The 21,813-nt window shown below is 43.7% G+C and overlaps 1 protein-coding gene across 2 annotated transcripts in view; it reads right to left on the bottom strand.

Moving 5' to 3' along the window:
• Nucleotides 1-6,932: 6,932 nt before the first annotated feature.
• VPS29 (VPS29 retromer complex component) overlaps nt 6,933-21,813 on the bottom strand; it is a 30,389-nt gene continuing 15,508 nt past the window's right edge. For both annotated transcript variants that reach the window (XM_078667489.1, XM_078667490.1), the window contains exons 3-4: nt 20,059-20,294; nt 6,933-7,451 (exon numbers count right to left, since the gene is read on the bottom strand). In XM_078667489.1, the coding sequence (XP_078523615.1) occupies nt 7,334-7,451; nt 20,059-20,294 (354 nt within the window). In that variant the 3' untranslated portion in view covers nt 6,933-7,333. The remainder of the gene's footprint in view (nt 7,452-20,058; nt 20,295-21,813) is intronic.

The following is a 21,813-nucleotide window of genomic DNA, read 5'->3' as shown; positions in this document are numbered from 1 at the left end:
ATGTATAATATCTACTGATGCAAGTAATGTGGGTTTGGGAGCTGTTCTCCTGCAAAGGAGGAGTGATGGTCGGGAAGAGACTATTGCTTTTACCTCCAGGACTCTAAGAGGTGCTGAAAGTACTTATTCAACCATAGAGAAGGAGGCTTTAGGCATGTGGTGGGGGGTTTTGCATTTTAAAAATTTCTTGTGGGGTAATGAATTCATTTTAAGAACTCACCACAAACCCCTGGTCAATCTATTTACCATCAAAGGTGGAGGCAGAGCTACCCCTCGGATCTTCAAATGGCAGTTTAGACTACAGGAATTTCGTTACCGTCTTGAATATGTGCCCGGAGCGAAAAACCTAATAGCGGATTGTCTGTCCAGACTACCTCTCTCCTGTGTCATGGATGATTCGGAGTGTGACGATTTTGAAGTGGTTTGTGCTGTGGGCCCTTTGGATGCTAGTGTGGGGAGTGCTTTGTCTGAAGGTGAATGGTTGGAAAGTATTTCTCTTGATGCTGATGTAGTGAAGGTTATTGATTTTTTAGGCGGTGTGTGGCCTTGTGATAAAGATTGTCCTTCTGAGTTGGTACCATACAAAAGGGACAAAGATGAGTTGTCTGTTGTGGATGGAATCTTGAGAAGAGGCGGTTTACTTGTTGTTCATTTTCTACTCAGAGTAAGGTTTTAAGTCTTGCTCATGAGGGGCATCCTGGTATCCGGGCGATGAAACGCAGAGTGCGGCAAGATTTCTGGTGGCCAGTCCTTGACAAGGATGTTGAGCATTTTGTTCGTGATTGTAGTGTGTGTGTTACCAGTGATAAGTCTCAAGCAACACATCCTCCTCCCGTTGAACCTGTTGTGGTGAAAAATGTTCCCTGGTCTAAATTAGCGTTGGACATTGCTGGTCCATTTGGTCTTATTGGTACCTCTCCCAAGTATGCCCTTGTCTTGATTGACTAGATGTCTAAATGGCCTGAGGTAAGATTTGTCGACAATATAAATTCTTCTGTGGTCCTCAATTTTTTACGGGACATTTTTCTTAGAGAGGGTTTTCCTGAGGAAATTGTGTCCGATAACGGGACTCAATTGGTTTCTTCTGAAATGGCTACGTTTTTCATGGAGGCTGGAATTAAACACGTTCGCACATCACTTTATCATCCTCGTAGTAACGGCTTCGTTGAGCGTTTCAACCGTGTTGTTAAAGAACACCTCCAACTCACTTTGGTGAATGGTTTGCATTGGCGCTGGGCTGTTTGTGATAGGTTGTGGGGAGTGAGAACTACTCCACATGTTTCTACTGGTGTTGCTCCGTTTACTCTATTACGGGGAAGAGTTGCAGGGACTAAGCTAAACAAAGAGTGGATGTCCAGGAGAGTTGTGAACACTGAGGGTTTGGCTGTGGTAACTGATATCAGGGCTGCTGTTCAAGCCAAGTATGCTACCAGATCTTCTGTTTCTTCTTCGCTCAAAATCAAAGTTGGACATTGGGTGAGTTGAAGAAACCAGGTTTTATTTGTAAGCGGGAGTCCCGATTTTTGTCTCCCAAAAGGGTGTCAGATGTGAGAGATTGTGTTGTTGTGCTTGATGATGGAAGGATTTGGAATAAAAGTACAGTCTCCATTGTTCCTGAGCCTATGCTTGATCATGTCAACAAAAGGTTCGGGGTTCATTCTCCTCCTTGTGTTGATTCTTCAAGCATCCATGGAGATAGTGTTTCACGGGCTAATCTTATTCCTGAAAGGGCTGTGTTTTCAGGGTCTAACTTTATTCCTGTAAGGGGTGCTTCTTCAAGGGTGAATCTGCTCCTATAAAATTTCAAGATTATAAAATTTTATATTTTGAACGAAATGCTATAAATATTTTGCTGCAAATAATGTTACATTAGGATAAAATGTCCTGAACATTTCTTTGTTTCCTTTTTTTTCCCCTTTCCTCATTTTCTTGCTTTCCTGTTTTTCTTTCTTTGGTTTCTCTTTGGTTATGAAGGAAGGGGTGCGTGTTGGGTTCTGTCCCAGCTCGTGCGTCCCCTCGTGCTCCATTCTAACTTGGAGCGTTCATTGTGGTTTTTTTATTCTGGGGTTCCAGGTCGGGCAGTTGCTGCCGGGGAGCCGCTGTTACTGGACTTAATAAAGCATACTCTTACCGGACTATGGCTGCATGAGATGCAATTCTTTTCATATAAATAACCTTTAACTGTTGTCACAGCAAGGCCTCGCTGTACCAACCAAGGCACACTAGTCAGACCAAAAGGAAACACCAAAACTGGAAATGCTAGTGGCCTATCAGAAACCACAGATGGCATCTGTGGGTCTGGGACCCTTTATACTGATACCTTGACCAAGAGATCCAGAACTTCTCCTTTGAGTGCTGTGACCTTGCTCTCTTTGAATCATTCTAAAACCAAGTCCACCTTTGCCATCAAACAAGCGAGAAACATCAAATGGCGTGTCAATGAGGAACTGCTGAACATCTGAAGAGAAGCCTGTGGACAGTTTAAAGGCATGGTGCCTTAACAACACACTGGTGCCAAATGCCCTTCCTAGTCGGTTGTGTCCAGGCTAGACTGGATGGTGCATTTTGCTGCGTCTTGACACTCCAAGATGAGTTGTTGCAAAGTGACTCAGACTTCAACCATGACAGCTGGCAAAATTCTGCCACTTTGTCCCGCAGCGCATGCAAATACCTACCCAGATGACAAGAGATCTTTGCTGATCTTGGAGAAAACTTGGCGGGCAAAAACATGCATTATTTTTTTACGTTTACATTCGCTTTGACTATCAGGGGGAGTTGTTGGGAAGGCATTTGGGTTCAGTCAGCTGGTGCATGCCTGTACCACTAACCCCTCTGGAATGGGATGCCGTAGTAAAAAACAAAAAAAAAACATCTGAGCACCGGAAGCAGGTCTATGCTGCATGGTCACTTGCTTACTGATTGTTTGGAAAGATCCTGTCCATCCATTTGTTGTCCATGGGACCCAAAGGCGCTCCAGAATGACTCAGTGATGCCCGAAAAATGTTGTCCATGGCAGTTGGTGTGGTGTCGCTATCGTTATTTATTGGACTGGGTCTGGACCAAGGGGAAGCGTCAATTCCAAACATGAAACAGAATTTGTAGTATGGTGCTGCGGGGAATGTTGCGCTCCTCCAACGAGTGTGAGCAGCGGCATAAAGGGCACCCATACTTAGATGTTTTATGTTTCTTGTGAATTTCCTGAACTTACCTGAGCCCCATGATTTTCAAGACGACTGCTCACAGGAAGAGTGCATCTGACTTCTTGTGTTCGGCCTCTCGACCCCCAAATGGCCTTCTTTTTCATTTTAGCACAGCATGACTTTGAGTCTTGTTTGGTATTGGGAGGCCGTTCCTTTTCCACTCTGGGTCCCAAATATTGGAACTCCCTCCCTTTGGCATTAAAATCAGAGACCAACCTACTCCGCTTTCGTAAGGCTTTGAAGACTCTGCTTTTCACTAAGCGTGACTAATAGTCGGCTGTGGCCCTAAGCCAAGGTGATACTTCCCCCTTCTTCTACAGTCTATCACTGGCGCCGGGAAACCCATTGTGGGTAGCTGTGCGCGATACAAGCTTTAATAAATAAATAAATAAATAAATAAAATAAATTGAGGTACCAGTGACGGGTGTCAGTGACTGACATCCATTGATTACAGGCACAACACAGTTTGATTCTATAGTTTTAGAGGTGGGGGGCGTACTGCACACTGTAAAAATTTGAGGGAAAAGATCTTTTGGGTGTCAGGATTTTGAAGGTCAGGATCCATGTCGGCAGGCGCGGAAAGAAAGGAACGGACGTCAGCGCGTGGTGCTGGTGCATATTTTGGAAACCAACGTCCTTTCCAGGGTAGGACAGATCAGTCATGGAGCTACACGATGCTACCTATCCACGTGCAAGGGAATTGATACGAAAGCTTCCGAATCCAATCCGACAACTAGGGATATTCACATGGTGAGGAAACTACAGTTATAAATCTCTATCAGAAATAAAATTGCATTTTTCTCCACACTGTTCATTCGATGGATGTTTGCTGGGTATTTTCTGTGTATATCTAGTGTAGAGAAAGCATTTGAACCGGGAGGAATGTAGATATTAAAAAGTAGGAGGGGATAGGGACGAACCCTGGGGTACTTCACAGTACACTTTGCACGAAGGTGAGTTAATTAATCCTATTCAAAATTATAGCCCCCACCTTTGAAGGAACGATCAAATCTAGGCAAGGGCAGTCTCCGATATCTCTGCCCATTCATGAAGACTACTAGCAAGACTGGTGTGACCAAGTCAAATCATCGCTGCTTCTGTTCTCACTCAAGGGTGATTAGGTCTTCAGAGATATTTATCAAAGCTGATTCTGCACCCACTGATGCTCGGCGTATGACTGGTGCTCACTCAGTATAAGATATCGTTCCATATTCACTTGCAATAGTCTGATGATTTTTCTTTTCTTTCCAAGATGCTGTTTGGAAAAGAAAGATGTGAATCGGTCGCTAGTTGGCCAGTGCTTAGTGGTCTGCCATAAGTTTCTTTAGAAAGGGGATGGGTGAGGATACTATGTTTTAGGGACCTTGGGACAGTGCCATTTAAAGAGAGGCATTATATATAGTATTAATATTGACTGCAATGTTTGGCCGAATCTTTAAAGCAAAGCGGTACAAAAGGGGGTGGTGATGGACGATGGAGAATCTGAACCAATCAAACACTCACACCCAGTCAACAGATCTGGGTTTGATCCATCACCGTTCTTTAGCCCACTCTGGCACCTCAGTTCAGACATGGCCATATGCAAATCAGTCTGACCCAGTGCCTCATGGGAACAGTCCAGCCCGAACTGCCAAGCCATGCCTTCCCTGGACCGGAAACAAGCTTCCTAGGACCGGTTTCTGGCATTTCAGCAGTCTTCAGCCAGGCTTGCTTGAATCCAGTGGCAAAGTGAGCAAGGGATTTTTAGGATTTTTCCTAATAGGGATAATCTGTACTGCTTGCCACTCTAGAGGGACTACCTTCCTTCATGGAACTGTAAAGAATGGAACTGATGGGGGCGGCAAGTTGCTTGGATAAGCAGGGATAATGTCTAATGGAGACCCCGATTTGACAATGTACAGTAATGATTCCACCTCCTCAGGCGTGAGTGCCAGGAAATTCTCCAGTGTTGAAGCATTTGGGATAGTCGGTGGAAAGTCTGTTTTAGGGCCTATCTGGGAGCCAGCAGCCGAGGTGATTTTCTTATAGATCTTTTCGATTTTCTGGGTGAGATGATTTGCCTCATTATCGCATAAAGCATGGGATGGGGCCTCCTCGGTGTTACACGCCTTTCGGTTGGTAAATGATTTTAGAAGCTGGTAGAGTGTTTTAGGGGTGTTCCCTGCTTGTTCGAGTAGCAACGCAATATGCATTTTCCGGGCAGTTTTCAAGTTATGGTATTGCGTCAGTGCTTCTTTGAAACTTTCTTGGTCTTGTAAGTCCAGTGAGAGGCGCCAATGTCGTTCAAGTTTTTTACAATGACTTTTTTCGGTATGGAGATTGGGGGAATACCACATTGTCTGGTGGTGTCTGGTAGAGAGTGGACCCAGTTTCAAGGGGGCTAGGTGGTCGATGGTGGTTTGAATACTAGCATTGAAGGAGGCTAGGCGCTCCTCCACACTGTCGGAATCGGAATTTAGAGGTGGTATGAAAGGATCTTGAAACTAGTTGGGCGTGACTTTATTCCACAGTCTGTACCACCTTTTAGGATGTGGTTTGGGAGCAGTATGTTCCTTAGGTCCCCTGATTTGGAATTCGATCAGTGAATGATCTGACCATGTCAGAGGGCAGGTTGCTCCACAAAGGATGTTAGGGGAGTTAGGCAAGATTGGATCTAGCGTATGCCCAGCAGAGTGAGTGGGACTGTTGTTGATCTTTATTAGTTTGAGGGTGGACAGGTCAGTAAGAAGTGAGGAGGCATCTTGATTAGCAGTGTTTTCACTGTGCACATTAAAATTTCCTAGCAGTAAAAGGTTTTTGGTTGAGATGACGTGCGAAGAGATGAGTTCCATCAGTTGGGGGGCATCAGTTAGAAAGTGGTCCCGGGGGGGTCGCTATACAAGAGCTCCCCTTCAGCTGAGTTGTGGTGTAGGTCAATTCTAAAAACAAGAATTTCCATGATGTCACTGCTTAATTGGTCTAAGATGGAAATTTTAATAGGGTCTTGATAGATGATAGCTATTTCCCCTCCCACCCTGTGATGTCTATCTAATTTCTGAATGCGATAGTAATCTGGGAGTGCCACTGCAATTGAAGGGTTAGAACAGGATTTAGTCCAGGTTTCTGTCAGAAACTCAATATGAGGGAGTTTGGAGGACAGCAGATCCCAGGTGTTAACTGCATGTTCGGGCAAAGATCTTACATTAAGCAAAAAGCAGCTCCAGCCTTCGTTATGGAGGATCTGGGGAGAGCCCTCCATTTCATTGGTACAGTGGGGTAGATTTTTTCCTTGGTCGGATGGTATCTTGTTAATCTGGGACTGTACAACTTCCATACTCGGGAATCTGCCGGACCTACATGAAAAAGGTCCATCTATAACTATGGGTATAGCACATGCAGTATTTACTGGATGCCTAAAAAGGTAATTGTGACTAATCTTTACCAGCTCATGACTGCTGTAAGTGCGTTGATCACCAGCTCTGGTGTCTGAGTTAGGGAGGAAACCGGCAGGGGTTAATGCTCCTGGTGACATCCTGGCGACGTCCGGGCGCAGAAGGGCTTGTCTTAGGCGCACCTAAAATAAAAAGTATGACCTGCACGCAAGTTGTTAAAACGACTTGCGTGCAGAACAAATGCGTGCTAGAGACGCATTCAGCTAAATTACGGAGTTCCGAAGACATGCTTGAAAAACGCATTCGGAATTCTGTCATATTCATGAAGAGTAGCTTGAAAGCAAATAAGAAAAACTATGTGTGAGAAATTACGCATTTTATTATGGCATGGAGGGTATAATGGTTTATGCAGAAACAAGATAAGAGTCATCTGTTCATGCACACTTATTTCATTTTGTTAGTTACAAATGACAGAGGTAATATTTAAGATATTTACAAGACATATTTTATACATAGGGCCCTCTTCTCTGTGGCACACCTTCTTTTGAAAAGTTATCATAAACTAATAAAAACACTGCTATGTAGTTTACAGAAACATATATAATTATGTTTGCAAATGAAGCAAGTGAGTTAGTTTACAATGCAATATGCTACCAGAAATGTTACAATTGTTCACAAACAATTAAAGGTGAGATTTCTTGATTTCAGTGGCAAAAGAAATGAGAAATAAAAACAAATGATCATAACACCAATAGGTTTGCTTTAGGACTTCTTATATTCAATTCTTTCTACTTTCACGTCATCTCCAATAAGTTGGTACACGTAGGTGACAACTGTGGATGCTTGGATGTCCATTAAAACAAAGGAAGGTATAATGTTGCTAGAAAATAAAAATAAAACATGATCAATAAAATATACTGACAACATTAGATAATCATGTTAATAATCTTTATGGCCCGCTAAATATTTTACTGAATATTATTTTCCCTCAATTTAAGTTATATTTGAGATGGACACACTAAACAAGCTTAAGGAATGCATAACACTCAAGAGAAGATTAATTGCTGCACAAACATCATAAACATGACATTCTCCACATAGTACAATAAGGTGGTGGTACCAGGATGCAACTATTTTAGCAGTTGGAGATGGAGATAACAACAACATGTAAACGAGATGGTGTTTGATGGCACACAGCATATTTACATTACACGGGTTTACACTTTGAGGCACATGGCAAGCAAGTGATATGCATACAATCTGTTAAAAATTAAAGCTAGGATTAGAACCAGATTGCCGCATTCTATGGTCTGCCAACAAGCTCTTTACAGTATTTCCTCTCAATGGCAATGGGTCAGTGAATATGAATTTGTGTGCGAATTAAAGGAAAATAAGCTATGGGAGAACTGCCACATTTGTACCAAGACTTGCAGAAAAGTAAACCAAACAAGTGTCTGCTATTTGTGCGTGGGCAGCATTGTACTGTGGAGGACAATTTCAGATACTGAGCATGGAACACAGCTGCTGGTAGTGAACGAGAACTGCCCAGGAAAAGTAGGTAGAATGGAGGCAGATACTGCCTGAATTCCCAGCCACCAGAGTTAAATCTGGTTAGGTGGCAGCCACTGTCAAGGATGATTAGAAATACAATAACCCATATAATTCCCCAGGTCCTCTCTTGGCTTGGACGTTCTTTTGTCCTAGGTAGGAATGCACCATAAACATAAAACGTCCACTTCAAAGTTAGATAGCCATGGCCTCTTTCATGGGTTGGATTTGACACCTATACTACTTCACCTACTACTGGTAACACTGAGCCACTTCTGTATTTCCATTCTACCAACACAAAGACACACAGCTTTTGGGGAAATTAATTGGTGATAGAGTAAGTTCAGCAGGTCACGCAAAAGGTGACCCGCCTTCAGAATATGTGGGATACAACTTTCTGACCCTGGCTTAAAGGAATGCAGATTCTCTTTACCTTAACACTTTTGCAATCTCAGGAAGCCGGCACCTGAGAAACCCTGATGGACTCTGGGCTTTCCTTAGAAACCTAAGTGGGGAGTTTGGAGACATATTTTTCAAGCTGTGTCAACTAACACACTTCCTGCGTCGTCTGTCTTCTATAACTAGGTTAGTGTGCTTTAGTTACATTCCTCATGGACTTGCACTTATGTGATTGGTCCACTTGCGGCGTCCTGTGTAGGCCAAGACCCTGATTGGTGATAGAAGCCACAGTCTTCTGGAGTACCCATGTAGACAGGCTACGATTTGGCGACTGGTGTCTGGATGCCTTTGGTGTCCCCTCCTTTGCCTACACCACCATAGCGACGACTGTCCACCTCCCGCGCTCCTCCCACCCCCGCTGGTGCTAACCATGGGAAAGTAAAAACATCCGCCTTCGTCCTCACAAGCGAAGATTGCTTAATTCCCTCAGCTAACCCAGACCCCGGATGAGTATCCCCAGGGCCAGGGTTGCAGCCAGCAGACCCCGCTACAGTTCATACATCGATTCTGCAAGCCATCCAAGACTCAAGATCTTTCTTAGAGGAGAAATTAGGCAAACTTTGTGTTTCCTGCTTTGCTAAGATCTGTGGAAAACTACAGATATGGTCAAGGAGACAGAGGGCATGAACTCTGACGTGGAGGACTCGAAGCACTCTTGCCAAACCAAAATCAGGCTCTTCAGAGGACCGTTCTTCAACTTGTGGCTCATGAAGAGGATGTGGCCTGCTGGATCCTTGGTTCCAGCAGGCCACATCTCTGAATTCTTCCTAGAGGAAAACAGTCCATGGATCCTTAGTTCTCAGGTCTCTACCCACACTATTAATTGCTTGCATATTCAATTTTGTTGACAGACGTACTCCTCCGAGAATCCCACAAACTGGATAACTTGATGTACAGTTCTTCCTAAATCATGGTGTTCCCCGACTACACGCTAGAGTTACAACTGTGGAGCTCCTACTTCGAAGTGAAGCAGAAAATGAGGGTCATGCTAATTATATGTTTCTCTTCCCTGCCCGCCTCAGTTTTCTTTGGTGATCGAACACTTTTCTTTGACAACCCAGAGTCTGCATACAACTGGGTTGAGGAACCACAAGAGGGACAGTGACTGCGATTCCCCCTTCGAGGGTTTTCAGACAGAGGGTGCTTGGGCTTGGTGGTAACAGCCGAAAAGGGGTTAGAGAAACAGACAAAGGATATGGCCTGCTGAGATGGTCTTGAGAGTCTATCGCCAACATCTCAGGGGGAAAATCTAGCAAACACTAAACTTGCTGATTCACAGACTTAGGAGGTGCACGGGTGTTCACTTTACAATACAATATGCCACACATTCCTTTTCAGGAAGGAGGGGTTCTGTCTAGTGGACCTTTCTTTCGGTCCAGTTTGTCAGTTTGTGGTTTGAGTTATGAATGGGTTTTGGGATGTTGTGCTACACGAGGAGGCTAGTTCTATGCATTTTCCCTGTTGGCAATGGCCCTCAGTTTACACCACAACATGTCTTTCTAGTTTTTGGACTGGGAGGGGAAGGGCAGGTTGGTTAAAATCAGCATTAATAGTCAGGCCAGCAGTACACAGAAGAAAGCACCCACATGTGTAGCAGGGTCCATGTCGTTATGATCCAGAGGATCCAAGTAGAGACATACATCTCTCTTTGAATGGAAGCACATTATTACTCATGGTGTGAAAGTCAGTTTAGGTTAATCACCTGAAATGCCAATGGCTCAAAAGATGGGCGGTACTAAAGGCTGCTTGCCGCCTGAGACCAGACATCCATTTTTTCTTCAACAAACCCACTTAGTCAGCAACAGATGTTCCTTCTTGGCACAAATGGGGTTCACACAAATCTTACGACTCTGGTTCACAAGGTACTGCGAAGGGGGTAGCCATTCTTCTAATGGAGCAGGCCTCCTTCATAAACATGGTACGATAGTGTCTTTATGTGGCAGAGACCGGAATCTTTCAAGGACAGCTGCGGTCTCTGTGTGTATGCACTCATTCCACCCCTCCCACTACCCCCAGCTTCTCATGGACATGTTGCTGTAACTCCACATAGGGCCCCGGTTACTGGAGGGGAGATCCTAATAGAATAGAAGAGAAGGTACTGGATCGGTCTACAATAGCAGCTGTGCGGAGGAATAGTCCGACGCATCTAGCCACATTTTTAGAGGCAATAGGCCTGCTTAATGTTTGGCAATTCAGTCACCCCACTGAGAGCACCTTCATTTTTTGTCAGAAGCCATAAAGCGTTCTAACGGCTGGATTACTTCCTCTCAATAGAAGAGGAGCACTCAAGGGTGTGTTTGGGGTGGGGTGGGGTGTTCGCTTCCTGTTTCAGGGTCTTTCAGATCACTCACCTAATGTAAATGCAGTTTATGACTGGTAACGGTGTCAGCGGTAGGGGTTGGAGACAATTTATCGTACTGGCCAAAAGTGTGGATCCCAAAAGGCGGTCAGAGAATTAGAAACGCGTATTCTGAAACTAGAGTGGCAGTACCTCACGTCACAACACATCTCTCCTCTGTGACATTCATAATCAGTTTTTCAACAGGTCCTGCTGCATGAGGCACAAACTATGTGGCTCACTACACAGAGCTACGTTTATCAACAAGGGGACAAGGCTAGCAAAACACTGATCTGGCTTAGCTGAACTCATGCGGGGGATGTAAAAAGTCTGTGGGGGATCTCCCCGTTGCTCATAGATTAGTGTTCTATTATGCAAACCTGTACTCCCACTCCAATACTCCTGAACATGCTGATTTGATCTTATTTACAGACAACCTCCCTTCCTGCAATGTGAATGCTGAAGAGACACCTTTGTTTGAGGCTAAAGTATTGGTAGAGGAACTGGGAGAGGGTCTCTCTCAATTTCAATCGGTAAAACCTCTAGACCGAATAGGTTTCTAGTGGAATTTTTATACGGCCTCATGGAAAACGGAAAATAAATGTGACCAAGAAGGCTTGGAAGTGGGACTACTACTGCTAGACCTGTGGCTGGCAGATGTTATCCTGAAGCCAGATCAGCCATCATCTTGATGCGATTCCGACCGACCTGTATCTCTTCTCAATGTAGAAGTGAAGCTCTGGGCCAAGGTCCTGACGTAACAGCTGTTGCAAGTGGTAGGCTCTTTGGTTCACACTGATCAGTCAGGCTTTATGCTCCAGTTAGCCACCATGCAAAAAGAGCAGCTGATGGAAAGAATGTTGAACAATGTCAAACATTACCCCAGTACAGAGATCTGGGCCCTAAATCCATCTTTTTTGCTCCCGAACCCAGTCCAGTTTAAACCCAGCCATATGCAAATCGGTCTTGACCCGGTTCCCCATGAGAACAGTCCAACCTGAACTGCTAGGCCAAATTCTCCCTGGACTGGAAAACAAGCATCTAGGACCAGTTTCGGGGGGGTTCACCCCTCATCAGCCAGGCTAGCTTGGATCCAGTGGCATGGAGAGCATTGGACCCACATCTGGGCATACCCGTCCCACTTGGGGTGACAAATGCAAAAAGAACAATAGATGAATAGAATGTTGAACAATGTCAAACATTCACCCCATTACAGAGATCTGGGCCTAAATCCACTGTTTTGTCCATCAATTGTTCTTTTTGCATTTGTCAGCCTGAGTGGGACCGGTATGCCCAGTCCTCGCTGACTGTATCTCGTAGAGGTATGAATTTGTTTTGCAATGCTGAAAAGGAGAAATACAAATGGAGAGGTTGTGCCAAAAATACTCAACAATCTGGGGTGCCTGGTCTCAGTAACCCAGTATATGATTCACTTATGTGACATTACTCAACTGTGAACAATGAGATGCTGTTCATTGTCTGTTTGGGTAAGATGGGATATGTTCAATGATCCAACAATAATAGTTTCCGCCACTTGAGAATCCTTGACCGTGCACTGTTGAAGCAGGACTAGATAATAGGATCTTATCTTATATATGACGGACCTGTTGGAAGGACTGGGCTCGCTTCCCCGTATTTTTGCTGAGTTCGAACTGATCTCAGGCTTATCCATCAATGGATCGAAATCTAATGCCTTTTTCTTTCACAATCAACCACAACCGGATTATATTACTTTCGGAGCACTCCAGCTGCCTTTGGCCCCACAGACCTTCAAATACCTGGGCATCAATGTGTATCGATCGCAGACAGACATGTTGGAGGGCAACCTGGGTAAGGCTATTCGGGGAATTCACTCGCAGGTGATTTTTTGGACTACGCTGCCAATATCAGCTATGGGACGTGTGGCTTTATCCAAGAAGGTGGTCTTCCCAGTCTTTTGTATAATTTCACGAACCTGCCATTGTTAATACCCGCAGCAATTTTTAATACCTTGGACACCATTCTGGGAGACTTAATATAGGGAACGGGCCGACGCCGAATAAGTCTTAAGAAACTACAACGCAATACACGAGAAGGCGGGCTGGGGGCGCCAGACTTCAGAGCTTATGATTATGCCTGTCAAGTACAGTGGCTGTCCTATTGGACAGCGGGACGTAACTTACAGGAAATGGATTACAATCCCAGGCACGTCGAGCAGGGAATGCTACATGCTTTACTATTGCCCCACGGTAGACCGCGCCAGGTACTACCGGCACTTCTCAGGACAGCGCTGCAATGTTGGGGGAAGGCGCTACGGTATACCTCTGAAGGCGGCAGATACGCAGCCAACATCCCATTAGTATGAATACCGTTGGCAGCTGGCACGCTAAAGCAGAGAATACTTAAACCCTAGACGGATGTGGGGGTGGAAACCATTGGTGTTTTTTTGGGAATGGGACACTTGTGGACCACAACACTTTCATACAAGCCACGGGAGCTCCTCCCACACTCTACATGACACAGCCGCCGTACTGCAATATATTAAAAGACAATGGGCCCCAAAGTGGGAGGAACCCCAGACAAATTAATTTGTTAAATTCCTGTATTACATGGGGCGTGGTAGCCATCTTATTAAATGGTTCTCTCTCAGTATCCGGACACATGCCCAAATTCCGCTGGATGTCACGCGGTCACAATAGGAGGTGGAAGTGGGACGGGACCTCAGGGAATGGGGGGACATATTGAAATACCCCCGGAAAATACCACGCAATGCTAAATTCAAGTTTATTCAATGCATGCTTATACATAGAGCTTACTTGACGCCGCAAAGGCTGCATAGGATGTACCCGGAGACTGCACACTGCTGCCCCCTTTGCAAAATACCAGAAGAAGACTTCCTCCATGTGGTGTGGTCCTGCACTTGCCTGGGTGAGTTTTGGAGAGAGGTTACACGTATGTTGGGAGACATCACACGGCTGCCCATGGGAAACACGGCTGTAGAATGCAGATTAGGGGTTCACAAACAGACGGAGATACTAAAGGTTCAACTTCGTTTTACGGACCTAGCACTTATAGTGGCAAAAAGATCCATCACCATGCGCTGGAAGTCAGCCAGAGCCCCCACCCTAGGTGGGTGGCATGCTGAGATGCTTCGATGGGCGGGAGCTGAAAGCGCAGCGCTGCCTAGGGAGGAGGCCCGTGGCCTAAGGAAACATCCAATCTCCATAGATTGGGATGCCATGGTGGAAGTATTTAGAAACATCACCCTGGATGCTGCTACAGACGTTCCAAACACTTCATAGTAACTGGGATCACACAATAATGTGCGGATTGACCCCCATGGTCATAGTTGAAGTAGTGGAATCAGACATTGGACATAGAAACTCAAATTACCTGGAGACGTTTAATAGATATGCACATTCCATAGTTAGAGCTGGAGCCAGGGGGAGGAGTTTGACCTCAACCGCATTCAGTTGTATCGATATTTGCGGATTAGGCATGCCCTAAGCCCAACAGCCCACTAGAGGTCAAGGTGTTACTGATTAATCACACAGAGCATAAAATCTCTCTCAAGTCACTGGATACATTTGTTAGGTTATGTTGAATTTATTTCTAAAAGAGCACGCTTACCATGAGGTGTTTTAGAGGTGTACCCGGAGGTGTCATTTGACCACTTACAGGAGACATGGGTCGGGGATCTATGTGCACTCACTGAAGAAGATTGGGAGGTGAGGCTCTGGCATCTCCAAAGGTGGCTGCCACAGGCTCTCAATGTTGTGCTATTCAACTGAAATATCTTCATCGAGTACATCTAACTAGGGTAAACCTGCGGAAAATTGGGCAATCCTGTTGCAGCTATTCCTGTGGTGCACCGCCAATGAGGGAGACTTTTTTACATATGCTCTGGAGCTACGCTGTACTTGGGGACTTCTAGGTGGGGGTATTTGCATGCCTGGGCGGGGGTCCTAGACAGGAGTCTCCCCAGAAATCCCAGGGTAGCTACACATTAGCAGATACAGATGGCAATAGGAATACATTTTTTTTTTTAGATTTAAATATAAAGAACACGTGGCTTGGATTGGTGATTGCTAAATGTGATATTGCTAAAGTTTATAAAGATACAAAGGCATGTACACTACAGGGATGGAAGAGAGGATGGGACTATTGTCTACATCTGGAGCGACACATATTCATGACTCGGGGCTCCTCTCATAAAAAGATGTGGAGGGGGTGGGCCCTCCACAAGGAATTTAGCTAAAATCCTGTTGAAGAGAAACCTGGTCATTTGACATGGACTTGCACACACTTTAACATAATGATGCCTATACAAAGGAAAGAGAAAAAAATGAGAAAGGACAAGGGGGAGACAAGAGCTGTAATTATCTGGTATCACAATTACTTAATTGCTTCAAGGCAAAGTTGGCTGCCGCTTTTTTTTGTTCTATGGGAGAAAACCAAAATGTCCATTTATTTAATAAAAAAAAAAAAAAAAATTATATATATAGCCGTGAGCAAGGCCAGTGTTGGCTGAAACGCGTTGGTGGGGTGAAGTCTTGAATAAAAAGACTTAAATTAATTCCTGATGTGCCGCCTCCTTTGTTTGAAAAAATTTCCCTGGGTCAGGATCCGACCCCTGGGCTGAGCACACACTGCTGAGCGCTCTCGCATGGTTTGGGATCACATTGTGATAGTATATATGCGAAAGCTTCTCTCGTCTTCGAAAAAGAAAAAAGGGGGCACAGCAGGTCTCCAGGTATCCATTTATTCGAATTTCACTGGCATGACGCGTTTCGGCGATAGCCTCTTCAGATGCCTCTGATGTTGCAAAGTTCAATTGACTTTTATTTATGTTGCCCCTCCCCCTAAAGTAGCGTGGGGAACACCTGCACCAATCTCGTTAGAGAGCACTCAGCTGTTTCTTCGGTGTGGACTGCAGATCCCATCATGCAGTTTGTTCGCTGTTGCTGGGAGTGTCTCTTACAGCCAGGATGTTCTTTCTCACGGTGAGTGGCTGAAGATCGGTCGGTTTTAAAGTGTAACATTGTGCTGGGCAATAAAGGATTCTTGAGTCCTGCGCTTCCAGCCCCACAATCACGCTGTTGGCAGAGCTTTGGGGACGTGGTAGTAACTCCGTCTCTCCATGTAGGTCATGGACTGTCGATTGGCAGCAAGGTTCTCTGCTTCCCTCGGATGTGGGGCGGTCTGGGTCGGGCCACTGTCCCAGAACACTTGTTGGATTCTACTGACTTATTCTACTGACTTGTGTGCTGCAAAGCACCTCTTATATAGCCTATATGTTTAAAGCACCATGCCGTCTCAGACTAGGCAAGACATCTATATATATATGTAGCGAGATGTCTTCTGCTATAAAGATTATCTTGGTTGACTGACAAGACTTGGTAGCACCCTGTCTAGGATGGGAAGTAGCTGCTCCTACTTAAATCATTCTGTTCGAGCTGAAGAGCAATAGGTTCCTTAACGTTAACATACAAGATTAACCCTGTCTTTTGAAAACCACACCACAACTCATTTCAGGGTTAAGAATCACAGACATGATTCTTAGGTCATCAATGGTAAGTACAGGCTTGACAGACCTACAGGTCTGGGTGCTCTGGGAGTAAGATCAAACCAAATGATGCTTCTGCATGTCTGTGTTACCATGTTGAAAAACTAATAAACTATGTGACCAAATAAATAAATTGTCAGTACAGACGATTGCATTTTTTGGGATATAACTTGGAAAATATATGCTCCCTTGTCTTTCTTAAGAAAAGAGAAGTACAGTCATACTTTAAACATTTCTGCATAATATATGCTGGGATTCCAGTCATGCCAATGCACTGGCTCCAGATAGCACAGAACTTGAGGGCAAAAGAAACATGGCCATGTTACAGCTGCCCACACAGACCTTCACTGGTTGCCTGTAGCCAATCAGGTAATGTGAGAAGGTACAATGTGTACATGTTACAACACCATGCAACGCACTGTTCTGGTCTTTACATCCTCAATCCTATATCCTATACATCCTACAGCCTCAATGTTCAAGAGCAAAAGGCTCTTCTCTGTTCAGTTTCCCCTTATTGGGCTTCAGCAATGACAGTCCAAGTAACCTCTCCATAAACAACACGAGACAGTCGAGTTAGTTTAGTGAGCTATTCAAATGTATTCACTTACACTAAATATACCAAGCAAAAACTGCGCGGAGATAAAACAACCAGCTGGTTGCTCATTTGTTTCATGGGAGTCCTGTAGCGAAATGTGCAGGATGTTTCTTCTTTTATGCTGCTTAACATCAGAACGTGTCTACCACTATGCTTGGGAAGTACAATCTGCTAAAATTTCGGAAAGGAATTAAGGCCTGTATTTTTCCTGTGGCTGTTGAAGACAGCAATGAAAAGCAGGTTTATTTCTTGGATAATAATTCAGTCAAGAAAAAACACCTTATAAGTAGATGAGCAGCAGACACAGGGACACAAAGTTTTCACTATAGTAAGAGTGCTAGAAATATAACTTCCAAACCCTTGCAGATCTTGCTTTCAAATTCTTCTTGCTGCAACTTTATATTTTGCACTAAGCCAAGTTTGATCAAGCCTCTACACTGCAAATCAATACACAAGAAGCCAGCAAGGAACACATGAATAATGATGAAGGCAAACAAACTTAACTAATAACATCAAATTAATGTAAAAGTATCTTTACATTTCTCATAAGGCCAGTGAACGTAGATTCTGACTTTCCACTTTAGTGATGTGGCCTGCATCTGGACACTGCATCACTTAATTTATGCAAACTGTTTAGGTTGGGAGTAATGTTGTACTGCCCCACATAAATATCGTGAGGGAAAGACTGTTTTACGCGCTTTCCAAAGATAGGTGGGCTTTATATCTGAACTGAGGTGGCATAGTGAGCTAAATTAGGATGACGGATTCAACCCAGATCTGTGACTTGGGGGGGGGGGGGGGGGGGGAATGTCATATACTGTAGCAGTAACTCTGGGTAAGGCACAAGTGTTCATGTTGCCCAAAGTTTAGAAACTACAAAGGGGGAGATGGATTGAGTTAGATATCAAATACATGCTTGCTTTACCCAATATTCACTACAAGAAATGATCATTGCTCTGGGAATGTGTTTTATTTTTCAAAGGAAGGCAAGAAATTCACTTCCGAACACAAGTAAGTAAATCAGTAAAGCAACTGCATGAGCACCAATACAAAGCTGCCACTTTTTTTTTTAGATTAGTTCGTGTAAATATGCAGACAAATGCCAGCTATTAAGTATGTAAGCAAACTAATTTAAAGGAGTCCTGCTGGACGACTGTCTGGAAATGATTAAATAGACTGTTGTGGACGAAGACCATTTTAGGTCGCATTTGTTCCGGTTTACAAATAGCAAACATGTATGCAGTCAAGAGGACAACAACAAGCACTGACCAAAGCCAATGTTTTAATTTTGGTAAGTTAAAAGGTTCTCTCATGCTTTATTAAGCCGGAGAACAGGCACAATATGGTCAGCAGCAGAGGGATAAACACTCAAAACAAATACAGTCAGTAGCGGTGTAATTTGCTCGCTGACAAAATGTATTGGACAGCAGAAGTACCAGCTTCATACACCCACATGTACATGAAAGATGCAACAAAGTAGCGAAGGTGGAAGCCTGCATCACAGCACTGGTAGAGAAGCTGAAAAGGGCACAAAAGGAGACTCCATGCAAGAGATCAGGAGGACGAGACTAAGACCTCGAGTAAAAAGGAAAGGGTGCAACGAACAGTGGTATACAAAGTTTGATTAAGTTATAATGCTTGTGGATCAGGGAGTGAGACTAAAGACTTACAAATGAGTCATTGGAGGCTGTGTTCAAGACCTGAAATCACAGACTTTTTCAGGTTATGTTTGCAGTTGATGCCCATCAGTCTTGTCCAATACCCCTTCCTCATGACCCCACACAAAAGGCTCAAGGCAAGGTCCAGAGCTTATACTCATCATTCCTGCTCTGCCTGGTCGTGCTTAGCAGTTACTGGTCACAGGTCATAGTCCGCCAGTACCCCTTCCCAGTGCTGTGAACGGTTCAGAGCCTTCTGCTTTGAGGCAGAGATATTTTAAAGTGGAATAAACCATCATACCCAATTTACCTTAAGGTGCATAACTTTCTCTTCTTGGACAAGCTCAAAACTGGGCATATTTTCTCAGTTTCTGAAACATCAGACTTCCTAGGGATTCATATTCACTTGGAGACAAATCGATGTAGGGAGGGTAAAAACTATTTAAAAAAAAAAAAAAAAAGACACCTGGATTCTCCTAATATTTATCGTGACATTTTTTGTATGATTTCGGTCTCGGGATTGCTACTAAAGGAAGGAAAAGCAAGTGTCTATACGCTCTGGACAGCCAAGGTTTCAGAGCACTCCTGTGCCAAATACTCACAATGGCGATCAAAGACCTTCTACACACACTTAGTACAAACATTGGGGAGGCACTTGTAATGTAAATGTGAATGTAAATGTAGTGTACTTGTATAGCGCACGAATCGACCCCAGCTGGGGTATCTCAGTGCTTGTACGAATACCGATGTGGAACCCTTCCTGGCTTTTCCCTGTGAAGTGCCCACTCCTGGGCACCCCCAAGGTGAAGCCAGGCATCCTAGCATTGTGGGGGCCGTTGTGGAGATTTAGCAAGCTATTGCCCAGAGTTGCAGAGTGGGACCCATGATTAGAATAGGCACCGAGGCGAGAATTATCAGGTCCGAGGAAATTGAGCCCAAGACCCGCCGAGGTGGGAATTGAACCCTGGTCCTGGGCTAGACCTCTGCATCAGGGCCTGCCGCTCTAACCATTGAGCCACACTTCTCCACGCAATAACATTTGAGCCTTGTTCCCAAGAGCTGTATGTAATGGGGATATTTTGTTGATTTTTTTTTATGACCTACCTTCATCAACAGACAGTTAAAGTTTAGTCTAAAGCCAGGTTTGGTCATGTTGGCAGTGTTTTAAATGAGCCGGTACTATCCGGTACGGAGTACCGGCACTTCTCAGAAACAAACAGGTACTCTGCTACAGAGTACCTGCACTTCTATTTTTCCATTTCAAGCACTGCATGTTGGTGATTTAAAAGGACATGTGGAGCATTTCCACAACATTTTAATACAAATAACACATTAGCAACTCACCTCTCCAAAGCATTATAGGCACCTGTCGCTGATCCTGGGTTGATGTAGAACTTATTTTCATGCTCAAATGCTTCAAATTTCTGCGTATGCCCTGAAATAAGAATGTCCACGTCCAGCTGTCTTTGTAATAATGCCAGGCTGGCCATATCGCCCCAAGGAATAACTTGATGCCCATGAATCAAACCAATTTTAAACTGCCCAACAGTTACAACTTTCTGCTCTGGGTAATTGAGATTCTAAAATAAAAAGAAATGCAAAGTAGGTTATTAGACAGTTAAACAAAAATAATTTTAAAAATGCCTTTAGAAAGAAATGATGAGAAGTATGGGGGGAGAAAGAAAACATTTTTAAAATATAAAACCGGTGCTCAACAAAAATCCCACATATAAAATGTGTTATTTTCTTATGACCAGAATCCAGAACTTCATCTGAAGGGTAATGCGTTTATGTATGTGGAGTTGCTTCTACATAAATCTGAATTTGAAATTAACAGAATCACACAAAATGATCACTGAGCAAATCATATAATTAATAAAAATATTTATAATTTTAACAGCATGGCTTATCGATAGATACTGGCCAAGATACTGACAAATGGACTAAAGTTGCATGTGGAGGACTCCGTCCCTTTTTAACTATATAAGTACTGCATCATAATAATGTAATGTTCTAAATTATATTTTGTACTATTTGGATAAATTCTACTGAACAAGCTGTATAGCTAGAAGCAGTAAATGTTTGAGCTAGCCAATATAATGTTGCTACAAGTTTTTAAAACATTGTGTGGGCTTGCTAGTTTACACCTTAAGAGCAGAGATGTAGATTAGGTTTACTTCGGCAAAAGAAGCCACGATACACCTACACCTTGTATGTGCAAACTGCTTGCTAACATTGTTTTTTTCTACAGAAGAAACAGCTATAAAGATTGACTAATCGTTTTCTGTTATCATAAGGAAGCCTATGCATCCCACAAAGGTTCAGCATTCCTTGTGCATTACTCTTCACCTTTACAGAGGAAACATACATGTTCTCAGAGAATGGGTGAGGAGGCAATAGTAAAGCTTTGCGAATGGCATCCAATATAAATCAATAATAATCACATCGGTACAATGAAAAAGAAATGACATATATATATATATATATATATATATAAAAGCTCAGATGTCCGTCATTACGCTCTTCACTCTCGACTGGGTGCTATGTACGCGGTGACAGACTCCGCGTGGAATCAACCTCCCAAAGCTCACTCGCAGGAACGTGGCAACCCTTTGATTTTATTTGGGTTACAACTGCATCACAAGACGCGTTTCGGCTTGCCGCCTTTATCAATAGTGGTTGGCGCCGGACGGAGGCAGGTATTTAAAGTATACAACACACACCTTTGACCACAAACATAAACAAAGGACACCCAGCTTAACTTCACAAAGATGTCAGCCATTACTAAACATGCAAAATATCCAGCAGTAAAGTAAAAAGTCAATCCACTGTATACATCTGCTGTTATAAATCTTGACGTGAGTATGTAATGTGCAACCAAAATGAAAATGAAACATAACGCCCTGAATGGGCTTTGGTAACTTCCTATATAAATCAATCATAATTAATCACATCGGTACAATGAAAAAGAAATGAATATATATATATATATATATATATATATATATATATATATATATATATATATATATATATATATATATATATATATATATCAAATGCTCCAAAACACCAGCCGGTTGCACTCGTGAGCGGGTG

The sequence above is a fragment of the Lissotriton helveticus genome, chromosome 11 (assembly GCF_964261635.1).
Source record: "Lissotriton helveticus chromosome 11, aLisHel1.1, whole genome shotgun sequence".
NCBI classification, from domain to species: domain Eukaryota; kingdom Metazoa; phylum Chordata; class Amphibia; order Caudata; family Salamandridae; genus Lissotriton; species Lissotriton helveticus.
This window is presented reverse-complemented; position numbering and strand designations above follow the sequence as displayed.